Source organism: Coptis chinensis, chromosome 5 (genome assembly GCF_015680905.1).
Source record: "Coptis chinensis isolate HL-2020 chromosome 5, ASM1568090v1, whole genome shotgun sequence".
Lineage (NCBI taxonomy): Eukaryota > Viridiplantae > Streptophyta > Magnoliopsida > Ranunculales > Ranunculaceae > Coptis > Coptis chinensis.
Genome location: NC_141460.1, coordinates 70622834 through 70649832, shown reverse-complemented (window position 1 = coordinate 70649832; position 26999 = coordinate 70622834). Strand labels below are relative to the sequence as shown.

Genomic DNA, 26999 nt, shown 5'->3' with positions numbered 1-26999 from the left:
TTTTGTTAGTGAACCCGGGGTCAAGAATTCCCACCGCTCTTTTACCTTGACAGCTCATCATGTTCTTCATCGATTTGCGTGTGATGTTGATGTCAATCATCAAGTGTATTTTTTGCAGCCCCTCGTACCTCGAGCTTCCAAGCATCACCATTTGCCTGGGTCTGCTGTGCAAATCTTCGATTTTCTCAATCTTCAAAAATTACTCTTCTACCCCTCCCCTATTTAAACTTCTTCCCTTCTCTTCCCTTTATCATTTCAGTTTCCCTCTCTCCCTTTGCTTTTCTACTGCTCAGCCACCTTCCCTTTTTTCGACCAAACTCCGACTTGTGTTCGCTTCCCCCATTCCTCCGGTGACTCCCTATTCTCTCCAGCACACTCTTCGGGCTTATCACCTCTCTCTTCACTCCCCTTGGTAAGTTTTTATTTTAGGCCTTTCTCTTTTTTGTTTGTACTGTGTTTTTGACTTGGTTCGATATCTTGCATCTATTCATCTTCTTACCCCATGTCAGGCTTCGAAACCGGTGACTCTTCCTCTTCCCAATTTGACAGAATAGCCTCTCCACCCCCTCTTGCCCCTACTGTGGTCCCTTCCACCTCTGGTTGTCAAGCCCCTTTACTGCCACCCCTCTAGATGTCGTAGACCTAATTTGACCGCAATTAGGGCTGCCTACAACATTTCGGCCGATATAGTGCTGGAACACGTACCATCTGTCACCCATTACCCCCATCTGGTTCCTCGACGACCGGGGTACCTTGTAGTTACTGTAGGTCAAATTATCGCCAGTCTACAGCTTCCTCTCACTCTTCTTGACATCGAGGTGTGTAATCACTTCAATATTCCCCCTGCCAAGGTATAGGGAATTTTCGGAGAATTATGTATGTCACGAACTCGTACAACAAGACTAGAGAACCCCATATTACGAGCCGTGATATCTTCTCTCAATATTATATCAAAACCATTACCAAAGACGTTAGTGTAGGGTACCAGTCCTTTTGTGTACGCCCTCAGAAGCAATCTTTTGTACTCCGTGTCACAACCTCTGACAAAGTGTGGCACCACTATCCATTATACGTATCAGGGCAATTTTTATCCGCGGATATTCCTTCTGATTTAAATCTTACCCACCTCGCCTTCATCACCCGTGGTGAGTGCCATATCTCTTCCCCTCTCTCTTGATGTGCTACCCCTGTTACCACTAACCCGCGATTCCTCTTTGTTTTGCAGGTTGGCGGCCAGATTCCAAGTCTAGAATCTACTCCGGCGTCTCGTGCCCCATTTTCCAAAGGCTTTGTGAACTCGGTCCGGCTCAAGCCGACCGCCTGGATATCCATCCCACTACTGCTACTCCACTGTTGTCAATTCCCGATCTACACAATATCGGCAGTTTCTCTGCTCCATTTTACCGTCCTCCCCCTCCCAAAGAGCGGAAACCTAGAGCATCTCCTCCTTCAAGGAAAAGGCCTCGCACCCATACCTCCCGCCGCCATCATCCCCGAACTTCCTCGCACTCTCCTGCCTCCCCTGAATCTCACGATCCTCCCCACTCCTCTGCTCCTGAGGGCGTCTCGTCATACCACTCTATCTCCAATTGGGACGATCAGTACACTTCTCCCCACTCCCCTCCTAACGATATGGATGTCCACAAACAAAAATTGTTTGACAGTGATTCTGATAAGGATGAGGTGAGTGAGGTTCCCTCCCAAGAGGTGCGGGCTCTTGCTGCCCAACCTCCATCCAAGAGGCAGAGGACCACAGCATATGAAGAACCTGCCTCCACCATTCAGCAGACCTCCGCATCTGAAGAACAAGCCCCTATCACTTCACCCCTTCATCCTGCTGTCTCTTCCCCCCGCACACGCCGGTCTGGCAAAGAACTCGTTCCGCCTACTGCCCCGACATCTGACCTTGCACCTGTAGAGGACTTCTGTCCTATTTTCAAGGTGCGTAATCGTAGAGTGAATACTGCGGACTCTGCTCTGGACAATGCGGCCGTAGCCACCTCTCTATTCTATAATGCTCACCTGCCCAAAAACATAGCATATGCGGATGGTGGTTCGTTTGATCAGCACCATACTTCTCTGTATACCAACTAGGAGAAGGTACAACCCTTTTTTTTTTTTTTATATATCCAGCTTCCTCTTTGGTCCTAGGTGAGCCTGGATATCTCCTTCATGATCCGTGGCCTTTTCAGCGCCAAGAACAAGTTGGCAGCCCTGGAGCAAGAACTTAGCGGCCCTGCTGGACTAAGAGCTGCCTATGCCAGCCTCCAATCAGATCTAGAAGCTGCTAATTTGGCTAAAGTCAAGGCATAGGACTAGCTCAGGTCCGCGGAGTCTTCTCACGAACAATACATGGATAAGGTCAATGAACGCCTCAGCCACCAAAGGGAAGTGCTCCTCCAACAACACCAGCTCAATTTGGATGCCCTCACTCAACAACACCAGGAAGCCATGGACGCCCTCAATCAGAAGCATCATGATGCTACCACCGAACTACTGCAGCAGCACCAAACAGACATGACTATACTTCGTGGCTGCTTCAAGCTCCTGGCCGACAAAAGAGTGGCTAAGAATATCCAAGAGGAACATGCGCAGCTCATGCAGGAAGGCCTGCCACCCGGTGGGCAAATCCCCTGAGGTCACAAGGGAAGAAGTGTTGGCCTCTAATGTCATTCCAGAATGCCCTTTAACAGAAGAAAACCCCTCCTAGGCGGCAGCCACTGATGAGAACCCCTGCTGCAGCCATGGAAGAAGCTACTGATGAGATGATCGTTGATGAGCCCACCTTGGGATGCCCTAGACATTTTTTTGTATTAAAACACTGTTACAAACTCGTGATTTGTCTTGCTCCCTGTTTAGCAACTATTTTGTCACCATTTTGTTTATGACTACGATGTTTGATTTTGCTCAGTATGCATGTTGTCTTTTTATCTTTGAATTTTATCTACTTGTTTAACTTGCAAAGTATCTCCACATGTAACTTTTCACGTCACTGGTCAGTCCTTTGCCCTCTCCTAAGTGCACTCTTGAAGTTTACACCCCTGAAGCTTTCGACACCTCATTAAGGCATTCCGCTGCCGCAGCTGGGTCATACACCATGCCGGTGCCGACCGTGCAGTCTGATGAAGGAAAATTTCTTTGCCCCATGTGTCTCTCACATATATGATTCGCGGAGGGCTCATCCCACTCCGCGGGCTCAGTCAGGCCATAAAGCCTGCTGGAACAACTCATCTTGTTCCAGACTCCCTCCAGCTCTAGCATTAGCGAAAGGCTCATCCCCTCTGCTGCCTCTCTGATAGGGGTGGCAGCCTGGTGGGGTCACTCTCCTTACCCCATGTGTCTCTCTCATCTCTGATCTGCGGAGGGCTCATCCCACTTCGTGGCTCGCTCAGGCCATGAAGCCTGCTGGAATAACTCATCTTGTCCCAGGCTCTCTCCTGCTCTAGTGTCCATGAAGTCACCCTCTACTGGGCATGGAAGCCTGATGGGGGTCACTCTCCTTGCCCTATGTGTCTCTCGCATCTCTGATTAGCGGAGGGCTCATCCTACTTCACGGGCTCGGTCCGGCTATGAAGCCTACTGGAACAACTCATCTTGTTACAGACTCCCTCTAGCTCTAGCGTCAGCGAGGGACTCATCCCCTCTGCTGCCTCTCTGATAGGCGTGGAAGCTTGGTGGGGTCACCCTCTTTGCCCCATGTGTCTCTCGTATCTCTGATTAGCGGAGGGCTCATCCCACTCCACGGGCTCGGTCAGGCCATGAAGCCTGCTGGAATAACTCATCTTGTTCCAGACTCCCTCCAGCTATAGCGTCAGCAAAGGGCTCAACTCCGCTGCCTCTCTGATAGGCGTGGAAGCCTGGTGGGGTCACTCTCCTTGCCCCATGTGTCTTTCGCATCTCTGATCTGCGGAAGGCTCATCCCACTCTACGGGCTCGGTCAAGCCATGAAGCCTGTTGGAACAATTTATCTTTTTCCAGACTCCCTCCAGCTCTAACGTCAGCGAAGGGCTCATCTCCACTGCCCCTCTGATAGGCGTGGAAGCCTGATGGGTTACTCTCCTTACCCCATATGTCTCTCGTGTCTCTTGTCCGCTATCCACATTCTTATTTAGACATTATACATACCAAACCAATTTCTTTTCACAAAAGTGCCATGGTCTTATATATTTACAAACAGCTCTAGTTCTTTGCTCTAGACTTTCATTACATTGCTTTGTAACTTCATTACATTCACTTGCAAAACTTTTTCAACATTCTTATATTCCAAGGCTTTTCTATCAGTTTGCCATTCATTGTTCGTAGCCTATAGGTACCAACCCATCCTATTTCCACCACAGTGTATGTCCCTTCCCAATTTGGACCCAATTTCCCATACTTTTCCCTCTTTGTACTTGAAGTCACTCGACAGAGCACCAAATATCCTATCTTGAATTGTAGCGGCTTGACCCGCTTGTTGTATTGCCTCTGTAATCGCCTGTGATACTCTTCTAACTGAATGCGGGCTGAGTCTCTTTTCTCTTCTGCCAAATTTAAATCCCCCGCCAAGATGCGCCAGTTCGATCCTTCCTCCACATCCTTAGTTCGCATGGTAGCTGCCACCATCTCTGAAGGAATCACGGCCTCAATGTCGTATGCCAAGGGGGGTCTCCTTGGTGGTTGTCTGAGGTATAGTTCGATAAGCCCAAAGAACATGGTTCAACTTGTCTGCCCACACGCCCTTCTTGTCCTCCAACTTCCTCTTAAGGTTGTTCATTATTGTTTTGTTGGAAGACTCGACCTGTCCGTTGCCTACGGGGTTGTAGGGGGCCAAGAACCCCTGTTTCACCTTGTATGCCTGCAGAAACTCAATCACCTTTGCTCTTGTGAACTGTGTCCCATTGTCCGCAATGATGGCATATGGTAGCCCAAACTGACATATGATGTTCTCCCATAAAAACTTAATCACCTGCGTCTCCTTCACCTGTTGCAGGGGTACATTTTCTATCCACTTGGTGAAGTAGTTCATGGCTGCCAGCATATATCTCCTCTTGCCGCTAGCCATGGGCAGTGGTCCTACGATATCTATCGCCCACATAGCAAAAGGCCACGAACTTGAGATATTATGCAGCGGTTCCGCAGGGGCGAATATTAGCTGTGAAAATCTCTGGCACTTGTCACACTTTTTAGCGAATTCCATCGCATCCCTTTTCATGTGGGGCCAGAAGTAGCCCTGCATCAACAGTCTGTGTGTCGTAGTCCTCCCAGTGGAGTGGCTCCCACAGTCCCCTTCATGTAATTCTGCCAGCACCTCTAAGGCTAACCACGGCCCTAAACATTTTAACAATGGCCCATTGAAGTTCTTTCGGTACAATTCACCTTCCAGCATAACATATATCTGAGAAACCTGTTCCAATCTTCTTCTTTCTTTCTTGTTTATCACCTCCTTTCCCTTCGAAAAATCCTTAATAGGATTCATCCATCCCCCTTCTTCTTCTATAATCTGACACACCTCTATCACCTCCTCTGTGCTTGGCTTCTCCAATCTTCCTACCCGTATCATTTTTTCCTCTGACCCAGGTATGGCTGCCGCCACGTACGCCAGAGCGTCTACATGCTGATTCTCACTGCGACCCAAGTGCACAAATCTAATCTTCGCAAACTTGTGGGACCTTTCGTGCACCACTTTTAAATACTTAGCCATTCGCGGACATCGGGCAGCGAACCCTCCGTTTGCCTGACACACCACTAGATTAGAATCGGAATACACGGTCAATTCCTTCACCCCCAAGTCCTCGACCATTCTCAATCCTGCTATCACTGCCTCATACTCTGCTTCGTTACTGGATGCCGTGAACCTTAGTTTCATGGTATGCTCTATTCTGTTATTATCAGGTGTAACCAACACAACCCTATGTCGCTGCATGTGTCGCTGGCAGATCCATCTATGAATACTCTCCACCCATTCCTCTTATCCCAAGGGTCTAGTGGGTCTGGATGTACCTCCCTTTCTGATTCCATGACCATCTCTTCTCCCCAAGTGGGATCTTCTGCGGGAACTCTGCCAGAAACTCTGCTACCGCCTGCGCCTTCTCCGTAGTTCTTATCTGATATCGTATCTCGTACGAACTAAGCATCATTGTCCATTTTAACATTTTACCTGATTTCTCTGTCCTTAAAGCTTGTTTGAGAGGCAAGTTCGTCACCACCACCACTGAGTGCGATTCGAAGTAGGGTTTCAATTTTAGGGCCGAGAATATTAAAGCAAGGGCATACTTCTCAATTCTACTATACCGCGTTTCTGCATCCAACAATGTTTTGCTTTGAAAATACACCGGCTTCTCCATCCTATCGACTAGTCGGACAAGAACCGAACTAACTACATACTCGGTGGCCCCCAAATACAAGTACAACTCCTCCCCTTGTTCCGGTCGTGACAGCAAGGGAGTCTTGTCCAAATACCTCTTCAACTCTTGAAATGCCTTCTCACATTATGATGTCCACAAGAAATCTGGGGTGCTTTTCAGTAATCGATACAGTGGCCTACACTTGTCGGATGATGATAAATGTAAAATGAATAGTTTACCTACGAAATGAACGATGAATTCAAAACGTAAGTAAACTAAAACTGATCTTTTATCTCTTATGTTTATCAAAGCTTCTACTCTCGATGCGAATTGCACTAAGTGGAGTAGGAAGTTCGTTCCACTCCTAGTTCCCTAGCATGGATTGTTTTCTAAGTCTAAGAAATCAGTCTTAAGTCTAATGAGAGCTTTACGAAATGTTATGCTAACAAGACGCGTTAATTTAAATAACAAGATATAATAAATAACAAGATAAAATATAAACTAAAGTTAATCTATGAAAGCTACGGAAATACGATTGTTTGAATCTAGATAAAGAAATAGAGGGGAATTCAATCCACCTCGATTCCAACTTAATTTCCTAGTATAGATTGTCGTATCTCGATTCTTACGTTTTCACGGCAAGAACTTCGAGTTCTAATCCCTAGTGTTCATGGCATTCCTACCGGATACTAACTAGCATGTGAGGTCGTCCACCCATTCTCATGGCGAAACACGACCTTCTAGAGTGGAATAGATTCTACAACCAATTCTATACTAACCACTAAGTTTTCATCAAGGCTTCATCAACCCCTCTAATGGAGGTTTTAGCCTTGAGTCATCAAACTAACATTTCCCATATTATTATAACTAAACATAATATCAAGATTCGAAATTTACTTAATCTAACAATAATGAATCTAATTTAATGGCTGGAATGAAATAAGAACAAGAATTGAAATTAGATCTAGAATGGAAATAACCAAATTCGAAATTGACAAACTAACTATTTTATTTATCTAATCAATCAAGAACAATGATTCAAGAATTTAATCTAAAACAGGAATTAAAATGGAACTAAAACTTAATTAATTAATAAAACTAGATTTAGAATTCTATATCTTAATTTAGGTCTAACTAGCTACCATTAACAAAGAGTTAAGCTTTTGTTTTTTATACATCCAGATCCAAAAATCGTGCATGGGCTTGGAGCCATGTTTTGGGGCGAGAGAATCAAAGCCCAAACCCAATTCTTTTCAAATCAAAAGGCCTCTTCAGCTGCAGTTGGCTTCATCAGACTTTTCGTCCACTTCTACTCCTCTGATTGGGTCAAGGCTTGGTCCATTGGAAAGCTCTTTCCGAGCCGGTCGTTTTGACATAAGGTAGGCCCAATTCCAAGGTCTGAGTCCAAAGATATGGTCTTCGGAAGTTCTGCTGTCTTTGTGCACTGTTTCTGCCTGCGTGGACTTTGACTTTTCATCTTTTGACCAGGCTTTACAAAGGCTTCGTCTTCTTGAATCTTGGCCTTTAATCACCGAACTCCTTAGTAACCAACCATTGCTCCTTTATCTCATCAAAGTGGCACATTCCTGCACATAATTGACTTTGAAGCCTGAAATACATAAAAACACGTAATCAGTATTAACTCTTAATTATTACTCACATAATTGGTCTAAAAGTATGATTATTAAGGGGTTAAAACTACAGTTTTGGGCTCTTATCAAACCACCCCCAAACAGCATTTTGCTTGTCCTCAAGCAAATATGAGAAATTAGAATAAGTGACCAAAAATGGAGTTCTATCTACTCGTTTATTTGAGTGCGATTGCATTGACCATATATATGCAACAAGGCCTTAAACCACTAGGAATTCCCTAGTGGACGAAGTTAAGCCCTCGTGAGAGTTTTCCGATGAAGGTACTCACAAACTTCTTCTATACTACAACGACTAAGAAATAAAACTATTGTTTTCTCATTCATGTCTCAACTATCTATACATCTCACTAGCAAATGAATAAGAATAACCAAGTCAAAACCTAAGCTAATATATGCATAATAATCAATCATCTATAATACAAATATATATACTATGAGTAATACTATAAAATGCCTAGCAGGTTCGTTTCTGAAACTTCGAATAGCGTCCCCTAGGTCCTCACATCAAAGGTCCTCACATCAAAGTCAAGACAAAAATCACTCTGATTTTTTCACTCAAGTTTCACTACTCTCGGTTTTTTTGGGCACACTTTACCTTACAATCTCAATGACACACAAGAAAGCCTGAGTCGATCAAACATATCTGCCACTTACTATCACACTAACCTATTCCTAATTGAGCTAGAGGTCTTTATTAGGTGTTGTGGGATTAGGAGATGGTTTAAGAAGGAAGGAAATGGATATTCAAAAAGGACAAGTCCGAGATAATAGAGTCTTCATATTATGTAACTAGAGAAACCTTGTTATTTACTTTTTGCTTCTACACTTTGTTTCCATCCTTAGCCATTTTTTCTTTTTCTTTTCTTTGGCCTTTGACTCTTTTTTTATTCTATTTTTGGAGTTTTGATTTATTTCTATTTTTTTTTTCTTTGGATGGAAACTTCTTTTCTTTATTTCCGAAGCAACTAACTAATTTTTGTTTACCACAGGTTTTCTCTTTTTCTTTCTTCCTCATTCTATTCGGACTTATTCTAAAATGGGTAGGTTGATTTATTTTTTTTTTTTTTATATATATTTTGTTTTTGTTTTTGTAACGGGGTGGTAAAGGAATTGTGGTTTATGGAAGGCTAAAGAAAGGCTCAGAGGGCTTAATTAGCGGAAAATAATTCATAGGTTTGAATTTCTGGCTATATCGATCCAAAGAGGGCCTAAATTCTCGCTTTTAGGATATGGTTTAGTGATCAAGCAAGTGGACGGTGTGATTTCTCTATCCGGATTTTACTTCTCCCTTGTGTCATTTCTCAAATGTTAAATTTCATATACGGCTTTAGGCTATATTCTCACAGGATTTTGTAGAATAAGTACTCTAGCCTAGATTTCATAAACTTACTGCTAACAATCATAGATACTCATGTAATATATTTATAGATAGATGCAAAGATTATTACCTACATATTAACCTAAGTTTCTAACAATTATTCCGATGCAAAAGCTATGTGAGACTTCTAAATTGTTAAGAGCATAGAGAAAGAAAACAATACCAATATTCCTAAGTGTATAACATACTTTTTTTATTTATATTTTTGAATTTTGAAATTTTAACTAGAAAACAAGTGCATATTATACATATATATATATCCTAACAGAGATGTCTTAATTACACGTGTTTCTATGCCCCCAAACAAGAAGCATGCTTTGTCCTCAAAGCATTTAAATAAAGATGGTAGGAAAAAATACCATGAAGCGCGGAAATTCGGGAACATCCGCAAAACAAGGTTAAAACATACAAATATAGTAATATAAAAAACCGACGAACTCTATAAGAGTTCCACCCATTATGGGGTTAACGGAATGAAATTGCTTCGGGGACATAAGCAGACACTAACTTAACTAAAAACTTACCCGCACCCCAAAGATTTACTCGCCATCCTCCTCTTCTATATGAGGTTCTTTCACATCCCCGCCATGCCATAATAACTTGCCACGCCTTCCCGCCGGTATCATCAACTAGTGCTAACCTCTCTAGTGTTACTTGTCTGATGGGGTGTAGGGGGCAACCAAATGTGGTTGCCAGACCTCGCCATCCCGCCAAGTCATGGCTCGGAATGATCTTACCACGCGATTGGTGGGTCTCATGGTTTCGACCCTTTCCCAATCTGCGGTAATCGCGGTAATGAATATGGGGTAGGCAAGCCAGCGATAACGCGGCAAACCAAGATGCATAAGAAGGTACTTATGCCTCAAGGTATGGCCTCGCTCGTGAGTAGCAACTAAAACTCGGGAATGTCATACCGACGACGCCCCTCGCCTAAAGCAAGGAAAACGCCGCCACCAGCCAGTATATTATTGGCGGCGGTAAACCGCCGTTCCCCTAGAATGTTCATCATGATGAACAACATGGTTGTGCCTACATTCGGCCGATAGGCTACTCAGTATGATGTTATATTGGTCTTGGTCCATGATATTTAAACACCCTCCCCCATAATACTCATGGAAATAGGCATATTCATATAGGTATGAGTTATCTGTCATATATCCCCACGCGGTGCATAGGTGGTCGTAATGGCAACCCCAAAACCAAAGCTATCAATTGCCATCAATTCCATAGTCGCCATCAATAATAAGGGAAAATTTTTGTTCTCCTTCTTGGGTACAAAAAAAGTAATATTATTATAGAAGAATTCAGTTAGCTTAGGTGAAAAGAATCGCCATCACTCACCGTAAGATGCCGCTTATCCTAATCAGACGATCCGCCGGCGGAACGATGCTCCATAGGTATCGGTTCCCATCAAGTCTTCAAATGATCGCTCGGGAATCACTATAGAGGTGTCATCTCAAAACTACTCAGTAGAACAGCTGCTAAAACCTCGAAGAAACCTCGTCAGAAAATCGGAATTTCCCCGGCTTTTATGGAGGGAGGCGCTGGCGCCAGCCAGATAGAAGGCGCGAGTCGCTTCCAGAGGTTTTGGAATTACAAAGTGTTTGGCTGGTCGCTCTTCTAAGCAGCGAAAGCCGTGAGATTTTTCGATTTACAGTGTTGTAGGGCGAAGTCGCTCGCCGCTTGGGCGAGGGCCCGACAAAAAATTTATGGCAAGTGTATAGAGCGCAGCGCTTGAAGGGCGCTGGGCCGAAGTGCGTAAAACAGTGTTTACAAGAAAACAAGCGAAAAAGCTTGGAGTGAAAGGTGAGAGATGATTGTGGGGGTGTAGTATGGGTTGTGAGTGTAGATTGATGGAAGTTTAAATAGGTTCGGGTTTCCAAAACGAATCGGCAAGTTGCCAAATTGTTTTAAGGCAATTTCCGAAATAGAAAATCGCTAAAACCCAAAAACGGAAACTAACCATAGTTTTGATTTCCTAACAACCCCCTGGTATCTTTTAAACTTGGTTTAGAATAGTAACTTCTAAACTCTACTACATATCATGCTACCACTACAAAAAAATCATAGATATGCCGATATCGGCCTAATTTTCAACTTTGACTCCAAGACAACCTTACTTAAAGATGATCAAAATAAATTATATTAAAATAATATGAAATCCAAGCAATCGAAAACAAACAACTTAATATTTAAATCTAACTACTGAAATAAAATTACACTAACAAAACAATAAAAACAATGAAATAACAGGACACAACCGATGGTGAACACCTAGGCGTGTGAAGAAGATGGTCCCCGGATGGAGATCGGTTCGTGGTGAAGAATGGCTTGAGCCATCCGGCTCTGGGGCGACGACGCCATGCCTCTCGTGACTCGAGAGACAGACTCATCCACGAGTGGCATACGCGTCAGAGCATCTCTATCCTGAACAAGTTACCGCGGCTTCCATCGGGCCTTGAGATCGTGATAACCGGGCTTGGTGATTCCGTGGATAATCTCCAAGTTAGACAAGATATCTTCCCCACCTTCTTTCGAAAGCATTTCAACTCTCGCCCCGAAAGTTCGCTTTGCTTATTTCGGTACAATTTGTCTATGTCGGATATCTTCACAGATACGATAACCGCGATCGCAAAACCAGTTTGCAAAGATTATCATTCATTCTAAATTAGAAGTATGACTATCGAAATTATCCTCAACCAACCATGTCATATCTTCCCCTTCATTATGCGACTCAACTTCATTCTCTGCAGACAACGCCAAGTCTCTTGGATGCATTCCTTATAAATACTTGCATTAGAATGCAATTTGATCTTAATAAGAGCAGATTTAGCGACAAAACTCTAAATGAGAGCATAATCTTAGTGATCAATAATTGGAAGAGGGCGCCATGCTTTTTCCCACTCCTCTAATCACATTCAAAATTAAATCGAGGATGCAGAAATTACACTCATTCGCTTGCAAAATCCAGAGAACGCGCATTAACGAAGTCCGATGTCGCCGACTTTGTCTTTCCGAGGGCGTTCCTACCAATCCACCGAAGCTACGCCCGCTTGATTGGTTCTCGTGGTCGTCCGCTAAACGAATGAGATATCGATTGTATTCACCCTCTATGACCGTGATCTTTCATCAAAGCAGAACTCCAAGATAATCGATTCCCTGAATGGTCGATCTAGGTTGGTTACAGCGTGATTCCTAATAGTTTAGCCAACAACCGCCTCGCTATTTCCCTCCTCGCTCCTCGCTATCCTAATGAAAATCCTATTTCCCTCCAATTTTCGCTTTCTTATAAAACTGTTCTCTACCAAATCATAGTGATAGAACTCATCTGCCGAATACCACAGTCTATTCCAATCCCTCTTAATCATATTGGCCGTGAAAATGGTGCTAAATGGTCGGCCTCAAACGCTGCGGTTCTAAGAATATTCTTCTTCGAAATAAGCGCCATTGAAGTTTCTTAGATAACTAATGGTTTTGTAGATGTGGGGAAGGCGAGTTTGATAAAAAACAACGAGAAACAATGGTGGTGGTGGTGGTGGTTACGTGGCAGGTTTGAAGACTTGAATTGGTGGGTGTTTTCTTGGTGGAAACGGTTGGAGATTGTGTTGGTGTTTTCAAAGCATGGGTGGTCTTTCTATTTTGATGTATTCTATTTTTATTTTTATTTCTTTATTTATTTTTTTATTTTTGGTTGCTAGGGTTTAATTTGAATTAGTGAAAGGCGGTTTGAGAAGATGAAGTCGCGATTCTGTTTTGGAGGATGGGCGCGGGCGCGCTGTAGGTGCGCGCGAGTTGGCCCAAAGCCCAATTCGATTTTTCGACTTTCGTCGATTTTTAGCGCAACTTCAAACTAAATTTCCCGCTTCGTTATCAGTCCGATTTTTGCGAATGAGATATGGAAATGATCAAGAGAGAATTTCCAATCCAATGATCCATAAACTACTCTATTCCGACCGTGGGTGACATATAAGATAGTGGAAAACGCCTCGAAGTGCGTGCATGACATAAGTTATGTGAACAAATGAACACTAAATTAGATGACGTCAACCCCAATGAACTATACTAATAGACCTAAGCAACACAAATAGAAAGTTCGAAAGCAATCCGGATGGAAAGACTGATTTCTGACCCCAAAACAAATTTTAAACACAAAATTTGTTTTAACATGGGTCGCGTTTAAAGTCGATTCCCAAGACTTGTTGGATTGCTAGTTTCTGGGTTTAGATATATATCTATATCTAAAAATGAAAACAATTATTATTATTATTATTATTATTATTATTATTATTATTATTATTATTTATTTATTTATTTATTTATTTATTTATTTTTTATTTTTTATCAATAAGCAAATAAAGACATAATTCACACCATAGAGAAACATGACTCAAAAATCCGAGAAAACATGCAAGAGTGGAAAACGTGAACTATGTGAACCGTGGACTTAGGATCCGTGACTTACAGCCACACACTCCATAGGGAGGGCCCGGTTATTTTAATGGTGCACTTACCATTAAATGGAAGTGAAAGGAAGTACACCAATGACAAGGGTCATTCCTCATATATATGGTCCCGTGAAAAGGACTTCTCTATATCGGGACGAAGTTCGTGAAAATGTTTTAATCGTTGACCGTTAACTTGAAAGGTACCATCATTGTCCTTGGGATTTACCAAGGTAATTGCCCCGTAAGGGGTGACTTCAAGAACTTAGAAAAGGGCCGCATTAACGGGTTTTAGTTTCCCCGGGAAAATATGTAGACGGAGTTGTAAAGCAAAACCTTTTGTCCGACCACAAACTCTTTGGCAAGAAGATATGTTTATCATGAACACGTTTCATGTTTGGCTTTATAATCCTTGGCGAGATCGTAAGAATCGCCACGGATTTCTTCAAGCTCATTTAATTGTAACTTGCGTTTGACACCCTGCCTCATCAATATTGAAGTTAAGGCTTTTATAGCCCACGAGAGCACGGTGCTCTAATTCAACGGGCAAATGACATGGTTTCCCAAATACAAGTCTAAAGGGAGACATACCCATAGGAGTTTTGAAAGCAGTTCTATATGCCCATAAGGTATCCGATAGACGCTTCGACCAGTCTTTTCCTATCGGGGTTTATCGTTGTTTCTAAAATCTTTTTGATTTCCCTATTAGAAACTTCTACTTGTCCGCTTAGTTTGTGGATGATAAGGAGTTGCTACTTTTTGTGTGTAACTCCATACTTTTTCACTAGGGATGCAACAACTATGTTGCAAAATGTGTTCCACCATCACTAATGATGGCTTTAGGAATGCCAAACCCATTTAAAAAATATATTCTTTAATAAAAAATACAACGGTCTTATGGTCATTGCTACGGCAAGCTAGGGCCTCTATCCATTTAGACACCGTGTAGTCCACGGCAACTAGAATATAAATATAACCGTGGGAAACAGGAAAGGGCCCATGAAATCAATACCCCAAACATCAAAAATTTCTACTATCAAGATTGGATTTAATGGCATCATATTACGCCGCGGATTCGGCCCAAGTTGTTGGCAAACTAATACACGCCTTGCAATGCACTCTGGGCATCCTTAAAAGGGTAGGCCAATAAAATCCACATTGAAGAACTTTAGCGGCTGTTTTCATTCCACTAAAGTGGCCACCACACTCTTTGTCATGGCAGAACGATAGAACTTCATTATATTCCCAATCGGGAATGCAACGACTAATAACTGATCCCGCACAATACTTAAAAAGGTAGGGCTCATCCCAAAGAGTATAACTTGACTCACGGCCAAGAACTTCTTACATTCATTTCTTGACCAATTATAAGGCATAACATCAGCCGCTAAATAATTTACAATGTCCAGATACCATGGTGCTGAAACAATAGCATAAAGATGCTCATCGTGAAAAGAGTCCCAGATGGACTCGTAATCACTACTATCGCCATTTATAAGTCTAGATAAGTGGTCGGCAAACCACGTTTTCGACCCCTCTTTTGTTGTCCTTTATTTCTAATGTGAACTCTTGCAGGAGAAGAATCCATCGGATTAATCTCGCTTAGCATCCTTCTTTGCAAGAAGGTACCTATGGTCGGCTGCATGGTCCGTGTAAACTAAAGTTTTAGAACCAACCAAATAAGGACTAAACTTATCTAAAGCATAAAAATGACAGCTAAGAATTCTTTTTCAGTAGTTGTATAATTCCGTTGAGCGCCGTTTAATGTTTTACTAGCATAATAAATAAAAAGTGGACTTATTATCTAGTTTCGTCCCAAGAAGACAAAGCACTAACCGCGATAGTCACTAGCATCACACATGAGTTCGAAAGGTTTAGACCAATCAGAGGTCAGATAATAGGTGCAAGTTGGTTGGCGGCTTTTAAGGTTTCAAAAGCCTGTTTACAGTTAAAATTAAAATCAAAGATTGCATCCTTCAAAAGCAGGTTAGTTAAAGGCCTAGCTATTTTCGAAAAATCTTTAATGAAACGCCTATAAAACCCCCCGCATGGCCTAGAAAGGTTCTAATCTCACCGGACAGTCCCGGGTTTAGGTAGGGTCGCTATCTTATCTAGTTTGGCTTTATCTACTTCGATGCCATCACTAGATACAATATGACCTAGTACTATGCCCTTTTGACCATGAAATGACACTTTTCCCAATTTAAAACGAGGCTCTTTTCTTCACACCGTCAAGACCTTAGACATGTTAGACAAGCATTCTCAAAAGGAGTCTCCATAGATAGAAAAATCATCCATGAACACTTCCATAAAGTGCTCTACCATGTCACTAAATATATGAAGCATACATCACTGGAAGGTACGGGGGCATTACAAAGGCCAAAAAGGCATTCGATTATAGGCATATGTTCCGGCGGACATGTGAAGGTTGTCTTTTCTTGGTCATCAATATCAATAATAATCTGAAAATAGCCGGAGTAGCCATCCAGAAAACAATAAAAGGCATGACCAGCTAGACGTTCTAGCAGCTATAAATAAGGCGGAAAGTGATCCTTTCGCGGTCATAGCATTTAAACGCCCTCAGAATCAATACAGATTCTCCATTTCATAGGACCTCGAGTGACAACATAGTCACCCTTCCCGTTACGCACCATGGTAACTCCCCGATTTCTTAGGAACTACATGAATGGGACTTACCCATTCGCCATATCGGAGATTGGGTATATAATACCCGCGATCGAGTAATCGCAAGACTTCTTCCCTAACCACCTCTTTCATGGCAGGGTTCAAGCGACGCCGAGGTTCGCGAAGTCTTCGCGTTATCCTCCAAATGGATAATGATGAGTGCAAACATTAGGGTCAATTCCCTTTAATGTCGGCTAGGGACCAACCAATCGCAGACCGATGTTCCCTAATCACCCTTATTAAACATGTCTCTTCATCCTTAGTTAACAGAGAAGATATAATTATCGGGGTGACTACCATCCGGATCAAGTTGAATATATTTTAACTCGGGGAAGAGGTTTGCTAACCGTGTGGACGGAATGTCCGTTGATGTTTCATAAGTGTCCTTATCTTGCGAATGAAGAATGAAGGAAGCAAGTCTTCGTAATCAGTATATGGAGCAACCGACGGGTCTACAATTGGTGTGGACTCCAGGATGGTGTTGACTTCCTCTAAGTAGGAGTCATTTACAAAATCTGAAGTTCCAAAAGAAAGGAATTTGTACATATTGTTTTCGTGGAAACGTGTTGTTAAAATAATCTTGAGCTAAACTCTCGATCATGCTAACCTCCCCATCTACGCATCTAATCCGGGTAACTGTTTCATCATTTTAAAACATTTACCCTACGAAAGATGGCCAAAAGATAAGGACATCTTTCCATCGCTACAATTTATAAAGCGCATTGGCGGTTGCCAAGAAGCGGGTGCCCTAAGATGATCGGTACAGAGTCATTAGCTTAATTTCTCAGATCGAGGATAACAAAATCAGCAGGATAGTAGAAATCCTCGAACCTTAACAAGCACGTTTTCCACTACACCTTTAGGATACTTAATTGACTCGTCCGCTAATTGCAACGCTATTTTTGTAGGTTGCATTTCCGTAGACCTATTTGTTTATATAAGTAATACGGGGAGTAAGTTAACACTCGCCCCGTGTCTAATAATAAGGCGGCGTCGTGGTGGGAATCTCCTAAGGTGCATTTTACAAAGATGGGATCTACCGTGGTCCTTGTACTTAACAATTCCATTATTTTTCGGATAAAGTTGGAACCGCTCAGTTTAAAAGGCCTTTAGGTATGTTGGTCTTACCTAGTAGTGCACAACTCTTTAAGAAACTTAGCGTGGTTAGGTAGCTTTTAATAGCTTCGAGAAAAGGAAGGTTTATCGTTAGATTCTTGAAAACGCTCCTAATTTCCTCAAAGTTTGTATCCCCGGGTTAGCATGGCTAATTTTTGAGGGAACGGTGGTTTCGCTTCTATATTTCGTGATATGGCTCTACTTGCTGTGTAACCTTGGCTTTTCGGTTTCTTTGGTTGTGATTTAACCTTGGCTCCTCGGTTTCTATTCGCGGTATCTAGTTCGATATCCGGTGTAGGAGTAATCGATGGGGTAACTATAGGCGAAGTTACTTTTGTTATCAACCACTCTTCCGTAAACGAGAGTGGTGATGGCATTTAGGTCACCTACGATTGTAGTTTCCGCACTATAATTACCGTTTACCCTCAAAGGCTGTGGTTTGCCGTTTTAGGGTTTGGTATCGCTTTGTCCCGAAACACGCCTTTAGGTTGGGCTTTCGCTTGGGCTAACCGTTGTATGCCCCGATTTATGGATTGTAAAATCTGTTGGTTTGATTGAGTCATTGTCCGGAAAAGTTGTTGGGTAACTTGTATAAAGAAGCGTCGACACGATCGGTTGTGTAGGTGTAGTAGTCACGGGTGGTGCGATCGAACTATCTCTCGTTGATTATTTATGGGTGGGTTGTGATAGTTATTATTATTAACCGAACGATACCTCTATTGGTATTATAATTATTATAATTATTCGACCTTGTGCTTGACCTTGTCGTGGTCAAGCGCTTTGGTTGTTATAATTATTATAATTCCCTTGACCTTGTTCTTGCCTAGGTGGAGCTTGGTTATAATTGTTTGCTTGCCTAACGCTTTGATTATTGTACCTCGGAGGTGTTACTTGTTGATTATTTCTCCAACTGAAGTTGGGATGTTGTCTCCAAGGGCTTAGGAATAGGATAGTTATTAATAGAGTAAACATTATCTTGTTCGTGGTTGTTGTTCATAAGCTAGAGGACAATAATCGCCAGGGTGCTCTCGGACTCAAACAGAAATTACATGGGTTGGAGTTTACATTCATGACGGGATAGGCTTTTGTTGAGCGTAAATAGCCTCTACTTTTTAGTTAGAGATTCGATTAAATTTTTAAGTTTCGATCGGTTTTCTTCTCAAACATACCGCCGCCTTGATCGCATTGAAGAAGAACTAGCTGAAAGGGGATATCATCACTACCCCCCCAATTATTATTCCGTTTAGTTTGGTCTTCTAAAAATTTGTAAGCCTCGAGGCTCCTTTACTTAGGAAACTACCCCCATTCATTATGTCAATGACTTCTTTATGGTGGTGTAGAAGACCTTTGAAAAGGCACCTAACCAACGGTGTCTTTTCGCTAAGTTATGATGTGGACACTCTATAAGGAGATCGGTGAAACGATTCCATGCCCTCGAAAATGATTCATGAGGATTCTATCGGAAAAATGAATCTTGGAAAGCATCTCATCCATCTTTAGGGGTGGGTAAAATGTTCCATAAACGGTGAACAAGTTTAGCCCACGAGTCCATAGTAATTAGGGCTTTGGGTTAAGTTAACCAAGACGCCTTTATCGGCTAATGTGAAAGGGAATACCCTCGGTTTAATTTGTTCGCGACCTACCGTAGGATGATGGAATGTTGTAAGGACTTGTTCAATCCTACGATGTAGCCGATAAGGTTTTTCATGGTCTAACCCATGAAAAGCGGGTAACAAATTAAATATGTTTGGGGATTCAAAATCCCTAATCGGGTCCGCTAGAACGATGCACGATTTAGGGCTATCGCTCAAGGCTTTGTAAAAGTCGGAGAGAGGAGTCTCTCTTTCTTCCCCATTATGTCGGGGTGGTGTGTGTGAAATAGTAGCTAGAGGTGTAGTGTGTGGTATACTAGATAGACTTGTTTGTTGCGCGGTAATTACGTTTGTTGTTTTGTTGACCGGACCTTAATCTCATGCAAGACTAAGTTGAGCTTAACTAAACATGCAACACTCCAAACAATTCTCGATATACTAGTAGAAAACCTCTAACGGAAATGCGAGGTATGGAAGAAAGGAATACCGATAAGCGCCCTTGCTTTCGCTTTATGAATAGCGTCTTGTTTACGGCTTGTTCAAAGTGTATAGAGAGGTTAGAACACTGAAAAATATGAAAGATCAAAGTTTGAATCAAAACCGCCGAAACCGAAAATTTTTAACATTGTGGCCAAGGCCAGATAGGGCTTGATCGCTCCGGTAATTTTCAAATTACAGTGTGTTTTTTAGCGGTCGCGCTCCATGGGTATGGTCGCCAAAGGTAAATTCGAATTATTATGTTTGGAGCTGGTCGCTTGGTATGTATGGCTGGCTTCGCCAAGTAAGATTTAAATTCCAAGAACTTAGCACGGGTCACGCGCTCTCCTTGGTGGTTATCCGTATTTTTCGCGAATTTGTCAAAGCTGAAATGGGCAACCACAAGATGAAACAACCAAGGGTGGGTGGGTTTAATGGGACTTAAAAATGACTACTTCTACTATGAAAACAATGCTAAAGTGCAACTAAGATGGCAAATACCATTTGATAAATGTAAAATGAATAGTTTACCTCACGAAATGAGCGATGAATTCAAACGTAAGTAAACTAAAACCGATCTTTTATCTCTTATGTTTATCAAAGCTTTCTACTCGATCGCTAATTGCACTAAGTGGAGTAGGAAGTTCGCTCCACTCCTAGTTCCCTAGCATGGATTGTTTTCTAAGTCTAAGAAATCAGTCTTAAGTCTAATGAGAGCTTTACTTAAATGTTATGCTAACAAGACGCCGTTAATTTAAATAACAAGATATAATAAATAACAAGATAAAATATAAACTAAAGTTAATCTACTAAAGCTACGGAAATACGATTGTTTGAATATAGATAAAGAAATAGAGGGAATTCAATCCACCTCTATTCCAACTTAATTTCCTAGTATAGATTGTCGTATCTCGATTCTTACGTTTTTCCGGCAAGAACTTCGAAGTTCTAATCCCTAGTGTTCATGGCATTCCTACGGATACTAACTAGCATGTGAGGTCGTCCACCCATTCTCATGGCGAAACACGACCTTCTAGAGTGGAATAGATTCTACAACCAATTCTATACTAACCACTAAGTTTTCATCAAGGCTTCATCAACCCCTCTAATGGAGGTTTTAGCCTTGAGTCATCAAACTAACATTTCCCATATTATTATAACTAAACATAATATCAAGATTCGAAATTTACTTAATCTAACAATAATGAATCTAATTTAATGGCTGGAATGAAATAAGAACAAGAATTGAAATTAGATCTAGAATGGAAATAACCAAATTCGAAATTGACAAACTAACTATTTTATTTATCTAATCAATCAAGAACAATGATTCAAGAATTTAATCTAAAACAGGAATTAAAATGGAACTAAAACTTAATTAATTAATAAAACTAGATCTAGAATTCTATATCTTAATTTAGGTCTAACTAGCTACCATTAACAAAGAGCTAAGCTTTTGTTTTTATACATCCAGATCCAAAAATCGTGCATGGGCTTGGAGCCATGTTTTGGGCCAGAGAATCAGGCCCAAAACCCAATTCTTTCAGTCCAAAGAGGCCTCTTCAGCTGCAGTTGGCTTCAGCAGACTTTTCGTCCACTTCTACTCCTCTGATTGGGTCAAGGCTTGGTCTATTGGAAAGCTCTTTCCGAGCCGGTCGTTTTGACATAAGGTAGGCCCAATTCCAAGGTCTGAGTCCAAAGATATGGTCTTCGGAAGTTCTGCTGTCTTTGTGCAATTTTTTTCACTTTGCGCGTGGACTTTGACTTTTTATCTTTTGACCAGGCTTTACAAAGGCTTCGTCTTCTTGAATCTTGGCCTTTAATCACCGAACTCCTTAGTAACCAACCATTGCTCCTTTATCTCATCAAAGTGGCACATTCCTGCACATAATTGACTTTGAAGCCTGAAATACATAAAAACACGTAATCAGTATTAACTCTTAATTATTACTCACATAATTGGTCTAAAAGTATGATTATTAAGGGGTTAAAACTACAGTTTTGGGCTCTTATCAGATGACTTGGAAATGAACCTATTCAAAGCCGCAATCCTACTAGCAAGCCGTTGCACTTCCTTAACATTCTGTGGTGACAGCATCTCCACCAAGGCTCTTATCTGTTCGGGATTAGCCTCTACTCCCCGGTGAGTCATAATGTAGCCCAAGAACTTTTCCATTGTCAGTCCAAATGTGCATTTCTCTGGATTCAACTTCAGATTGTATTTTTGCAGTATCTCAAAGGTCTCTCTCAAGCCCTCTAAATGCTCCTCCTCAAACATACTTTTTTCCACCATGTCATCTATGTATATTTCAATCCCCTTCCGAATCTTGCTTTCGAACATTTTCTCTCCCAACCTCTGGAAGGTGGCTCTGACATTCTTCAATCCAAATGACATCCTTGTATAGCAATAAGTGTTGCCTTCTACGACAAATGTTGTCTTCTCCTTATCCGGTCTGTACATCGCGACCTGGTTATACCCTGTAGATGCATCCATGAACGATAAAATATTAAATCATGCTGTCCTATCCACCAATTCATCCACCCGCGGCATGGGATAGCTATTCTACGGACACTCTACATTCACATCTGTAAAATCGACACACATATGAACCTTGCCATTCTTTTTAGGTACCGCGACCACATTGGACAGCCAATCTGTGAATTCTACTTCTTGTATTATTCCAGCTCCTTTTAACCGAGCCCTTCACGAATGCCCTCCACATACTTTGGTCTGATGCTCTGCATCCTTTGCCTCACTGGCTTGGCAACTTCCTTCATGTGTAACCGATGACACGCGAACTCTGGGTCTAATCCCATAACATCCTCGATTACCTACGCAAACACATCTTTGTTTTCTGCCAAGAATTGTATTAACTTACTCTTCCACTCCTCCGGCAAACTGGACCCTACCGACGTGAACCTCTCTTCCTCCCCCTCACCAACATTTACTACTTCAATCTCATCGAGCGTCTTCGGACCCACTGCTGACTCCTCCTCCCCCTCCCCAGAGGCACACTATAATTGCTATGCTTGCCTCTTCCTAGGGTTTGGATTCTCTCATTCTGGTCTGCGAACCAACTATTTCACCGTACCTCGATGATTGTTATTGGCTGTCACCTAATCTCTGCGAACTTCATACATGCCCGTCGGAGTGGGAAATCATATCACTTGGTAGTACGTCGACGGGACAACCTTCATCTCGTGAATCCACTGCCTCCCTAAAATCGCGTTGTACTGAGAAGAAGAATCTACCACCATAAACCGAGTGAAGACCATCACTAGGCACGCGGTTACAGGCAATAAGAGTTCCCCCATAGGCTCCGTCATACTCCTATTGAACCCATATAAATTGGTTCGCGGGGTCCTCAATTGCTTAGGATCAATCCCCATTTCTTCCAAGGCTCCTTTAAACAACAAATCCACTACAATGCCACAATTGATCAACACCCTCTTCACCATGTAATTGCCCATCGCTACAGTGATGACCAACGCATCTTCATGGGGAGAATCTACTGCCCGTAGGTCCGCACTGCTAAAGCAATCCTGTCTCTGTCCTTCGCTGACCCTACCCTTGGTCGCGGCCTATCTGTCCCGTCATTGATCTGCTGTATGCTCGCGGTTCTCCTCACTCTATCTCTATGAGCATTATGACTTAGCACCTCCCCACTAAAAATCACATTAATAGTTCCCAGTATTCGGTCCTGGCACGGCAAGCGCTCCTCATTCTGTGCACCCCTCACAAACTCCGCTATCCTCCCTTTTTCCACCAATCTTTGAACCAACCACTTTAGTGCGTAATAGTCGTCAGTCTCATGATTCTGTATCTGATAATATACACATAAAGGCTTATCAGGTAGTTCTATTGGTGTGTTCCGCGGCCCTTCATATCCCTGCCAGTTCTTAATCAATGGCAATATTTCGCTCAGGGGTCCATTCAGCGGTGTCACTTCTATCTCGTGGTAGGGCTTCCTTTCTCTGTTCTCCCTTCGAATTCCCTCCCGGCTTCTTTCTGCCCTTGGGGGGTATCCACGATACCCTCCGCCTCCCTTTTCGGTCACCTCCCCCCTTCGATGTTCCCTGTCTTTCTCCAACGATAACACTGCTTTTCCTGATCTCTTAGACTCCTTCTGTATGGTGTCCTCATACCTGATATATTTTTCCACCCGCGGATATAGCTCATGCAAGGTTGCAACTCGTTCTTCGCCACAAACTGGTGTACTCCTATTCCTGGCTGCAACCCCCTTTCAAATGCGATCACTGCGGTTCTCTCATCCAGATTTTCAACCTTCGATGTCTCGGCCTTGAATCGACACAGATACTCCTTTACTGACTCTGCGGATCTTTGTCGAACATTGAACAATGCCGGGATATCCACCACTCGCTTTTTCTGGTGTATGAAGTGATCTATAAACGCCTGTTCCAACCCTTGAAAATTACTTATGCTTCCCGCTGGCAACCGGTAATACCAGTGCGACGCCCCTCCTTTCAGACTGGCCGGGAACATCATACACCGCAGTCTATCATATCGAGCCTCTTGCCAAAGAGGCATCTGTTGTCGGAAATGATGAATGTGGTCCGCCGGGTCTCCTTTGCCATCATATCTTTTGAACCTAGGTTGTTTGAAACGCTTCGGCACCTCCGACGCCCAGATGTTGTCCACTAATGGATTGTGATTCAGTCTGGCTACCACTTGGTTAGCTGCTCCCTCACGACCCTTTGCCTGCTGCCAATTCACTTCTCTATCATTGTCTATCATCTCCTGGACTTGTTCCATGGTCAAGCCAGCCACCGGGTTTTCGACAAGGTTCAGCCCACCCTCCTCATCGTCAAACTCCTCACCTACTTCTTCTTCCTCCACTCTTTTTTTTTCCCCTCCTCAATTCGTCATTCTCCTCTCTCAATCTCACGATCTCCTATCGCATAAGTCGGGTCTCTTCTGTTTCCTGCTCCTCCTCTTGATCTCCCTCCTCATCAATCACCACCTCTAGTGTTGGCTCTTGCACCACTGCCCTCATTGGTCTGCCTACCCCTCTCTTCACTTTCGGTGCCATTTCTACCTTATACAATCTCTTTGGTCCCCATAGACGACGCCAAATGTATAAACCTAAAAACTACAAGTAAGAATCGAATAGCTAAAAGCTCATCTATAACTAGTCTTTCTCTCTATCTCTTTTTCTTTCTCTCCTCTCTCTTTTTTTATTGTGCGGCCTCCTCTTTTCTTCTCTCCATCCGCTTCTTTTTATACCCCTTCTCCACTTCATCTGGTTCGTCCACCTGTCTTTCCATCCCTCGGTCCCTTTTTTCGCCGTACTACAAATAAGAACCGAAGAGCTAAAAACTCATCTAGAACTAGTCTTTCTCTCTATCTCTTTTTCTTTCTCTCCTCTCTCTTTTTTTATTGTGCGGCCTCCTCTTTTCTTCTCTCCATTCTCTTCTTTTTATACCCCTTCTCCACTTCATCTGGTTCGTCTACCTGTATTTCCATCCCTCGGTCTCTCTTTTCGTCGTACCTATGCCACGTCCACAGTATAGGGTTCCGCAGTCACGAATCCATACTCCTCAACTTCCCCTATTATATTACATCATATTCCTTATCATGTTGACCTAGTCCACCTCTCATTATTGGGCCACTACATCCTTCATTTTCCCGCTTGTTCCTATAACACAAACTTATGTACAAGATACCGACAGTCATATCGATATCTCGAGTTAGTTACGACATTCGGGCTGGAATATCAGGTTGACGATATTTGCCCATGACAAGCAGCTCTCCAAAGTCCAGTCTCATAATCCCAATCTCAGTCGTCCCCCACGTTCAACATATTCATCTAGTTTAGGGAGTTTTACCCTAAAATGGCAATTGGGCTTGGTGGATACTAAGATTGAATGGCACAGGAGTACAACAGCAAAAACTAAATAGAATAGACACGTGTCGATATATTGAACTGTGAGATTAGAAGGGTCACGAAGTGGCTCAAAAAGTCAAAAGAGACCAAATAAAAGGGATCTAGGAGGGGGAGACGGCTGAGAGGAAGAGGGGTTTGGAGTTACATACATTTTATGTGGTGAAACAGCCTTCAAGTATCTTGGATTCTTTTCCAAGAGGTAAGCAATGAGCTGCACAATAATTGATCTCAGACTCAGTGATACCCGCCGTAAGATGAGCGATATTTTGTTTCCTTTGGACCCGTTCTTCACATGTACTTCTTTGATATTGGCGCTAACACACATGCTATTTCCACTCACAATTCTAATTTACATTTGTAGTTTTGTAATTACAAGAATAGTTTAAAGACTTTAAAGTTTAAACCAAGCACGAAGTAAGCATTTTCAGCACTTAATAAAATCAATAATTCTAGGGCAGCATTATTTTTGGCCTGGTTTAGTGATATGGATGATGTGGCAAGTTATTTCTAATTCTTTAACATCTTTTTCACATAACAAAAAAATTAAAAACCCAAAATAGCCCTAATCCCTTCTTTTGTAATTGTAGGTATTAGGTAATATTGATTCCCAACTCTTTTCCACTTGTGAACACTGAACAAGACTAATTTTTAGTTTTTTTTTTTAAAAAAAAAAAAATAGAAGATGGTATCTTTATGTTTTGGTTGGAGACAAAATCTCTTTACAAGTGCAAAACTTGTGAAAACCCTTTTTCATTAATAAATTTTTGGAATCTTCTTTTCTAACAAACTCAATTCTCAAATAAAATTTTCTTCTAATTTTATGTTCTTTAGTAATAAAGAATTTCAATTTACAGAGTCTAAGGGTATAAAACATTATTGCAAAATCTAACAGATGTACTCTCACATCCGGCCACTCATCAAGCAAGGGTGCGCATGTATTGCTCTAAAATGTATTGCAATCAAGATATAAGACACCCATACATCCCGCATACTCTAGAAGCTCTAAAACATTATTAGATGAGAAATTGGGAATAAGAAGGGTAGTAGAATAATTTTGTTTTCTTTGTTTGAGTAGTGGATTTTAGAGAATAGTAGAAAATTGCCAGACAAGTCAGCCAGTCACTAAACTAGGCCAAAATGCCTGTCTACGTAGAATTACTCTAATAAAATACTCTAATCTGTGCCCAAACAAAATGAAATTACACAAGATAGATGATTATTTTTGGTCACATGCGATTACACACTGTTGATTATTCGTTGATGTGAACAATCAAGAATCAGCACAAGCTAAAAGTTTCAGCAGCAAATTTGGATGCACAACAGTTGGGAGTGGGGACTCATTACTAGAGTCATAGTACAAAATATCGCGATATATCACGATATATTGCGATATTTATTGAGTATTTAAGAAAAGATATGATTCTGTCG

At 42.1% G+C, this 26999-nt stretch overlaps 3 protein-coding genes across 3 annotated transcripts; all 3 read right to left on the bottom strand.

Moving 5' to 3' along the window:
- Positions 1-4230: 4230 nt before the first annotated feature.
- On the bottom strand, positions 4231-4602 carry LOC147498657 (uncharacterized). The gene has a single exon (XM_086563306.1). It carries the CDS (start codon positions 4600-4602, stop codon positions 4231-4233), a length of 372 nt encoding a protein of 123 aa, XP_086419432.1.
- Positions 4603-22824: 18222 nt separating this feature from the next.
- On the bottom strand, positions 22825-23136 carry LOC147498656 (uncharacterized). The gene has a single exon (XM_086563304.1). It carries the CDS (start codon positions 23134-23136, stop codon positions 22825-22827), a length of 312 nt encoding a protein of 103 aa, XP_086419430.1.
- Positions 23137-23174: 38 nt separating this feature from the next.
- Positions 23175-24439, bottom strand: LOC147498655 (uncharacterized). Its single transcript, XM_086563303.1, has 2 exons — positions 23877-24439; positions 23175-23811 (listed from the first exon to the last, which is right to left on the bottom strand). Exons 1-2 carry the CDS (start codon positions 24437-24439, stop codon positions 23175-23177), a joined length of 1200 nt encoding a protein of 399 aa, XP_086419429.1.
- Between the last annotated feature and the right edge of the window lie 2560 nt (positions 24440-26999).

Excerpts from the sequence above, each read along its gene's own strand:
- LOC147498657 (XM_086563306.1), bottom strand. The coding sequence starts at position 4,602 with ATGGTGGCAGCTACCATGCGAACTAAGGATGTGGAGGAAGGATCGAAC.
- LOC147498656 (XM_086563304.1), bottom strand. The coding sequence starts at position 23,136 with ATGGGCAATTACATGGTGAAGAGGGTGTTGATCAATTGTGGCATTGTA.
- LOC147498655 (XM_086563303.1), bottom strand. The coding sequence starts at position 24,439 with ATGGAACAAGTCCAGGAGATGATAGACAATGATAGAGAAGTGAATTGG. Across the intron at positions 23,812-23,876 it reads CCAGGAATAGGAGTACACCA|GTATGAGGACACCATACAGA; the intron begins GTTTGTGGCGAA and ends AAAATATATCAG.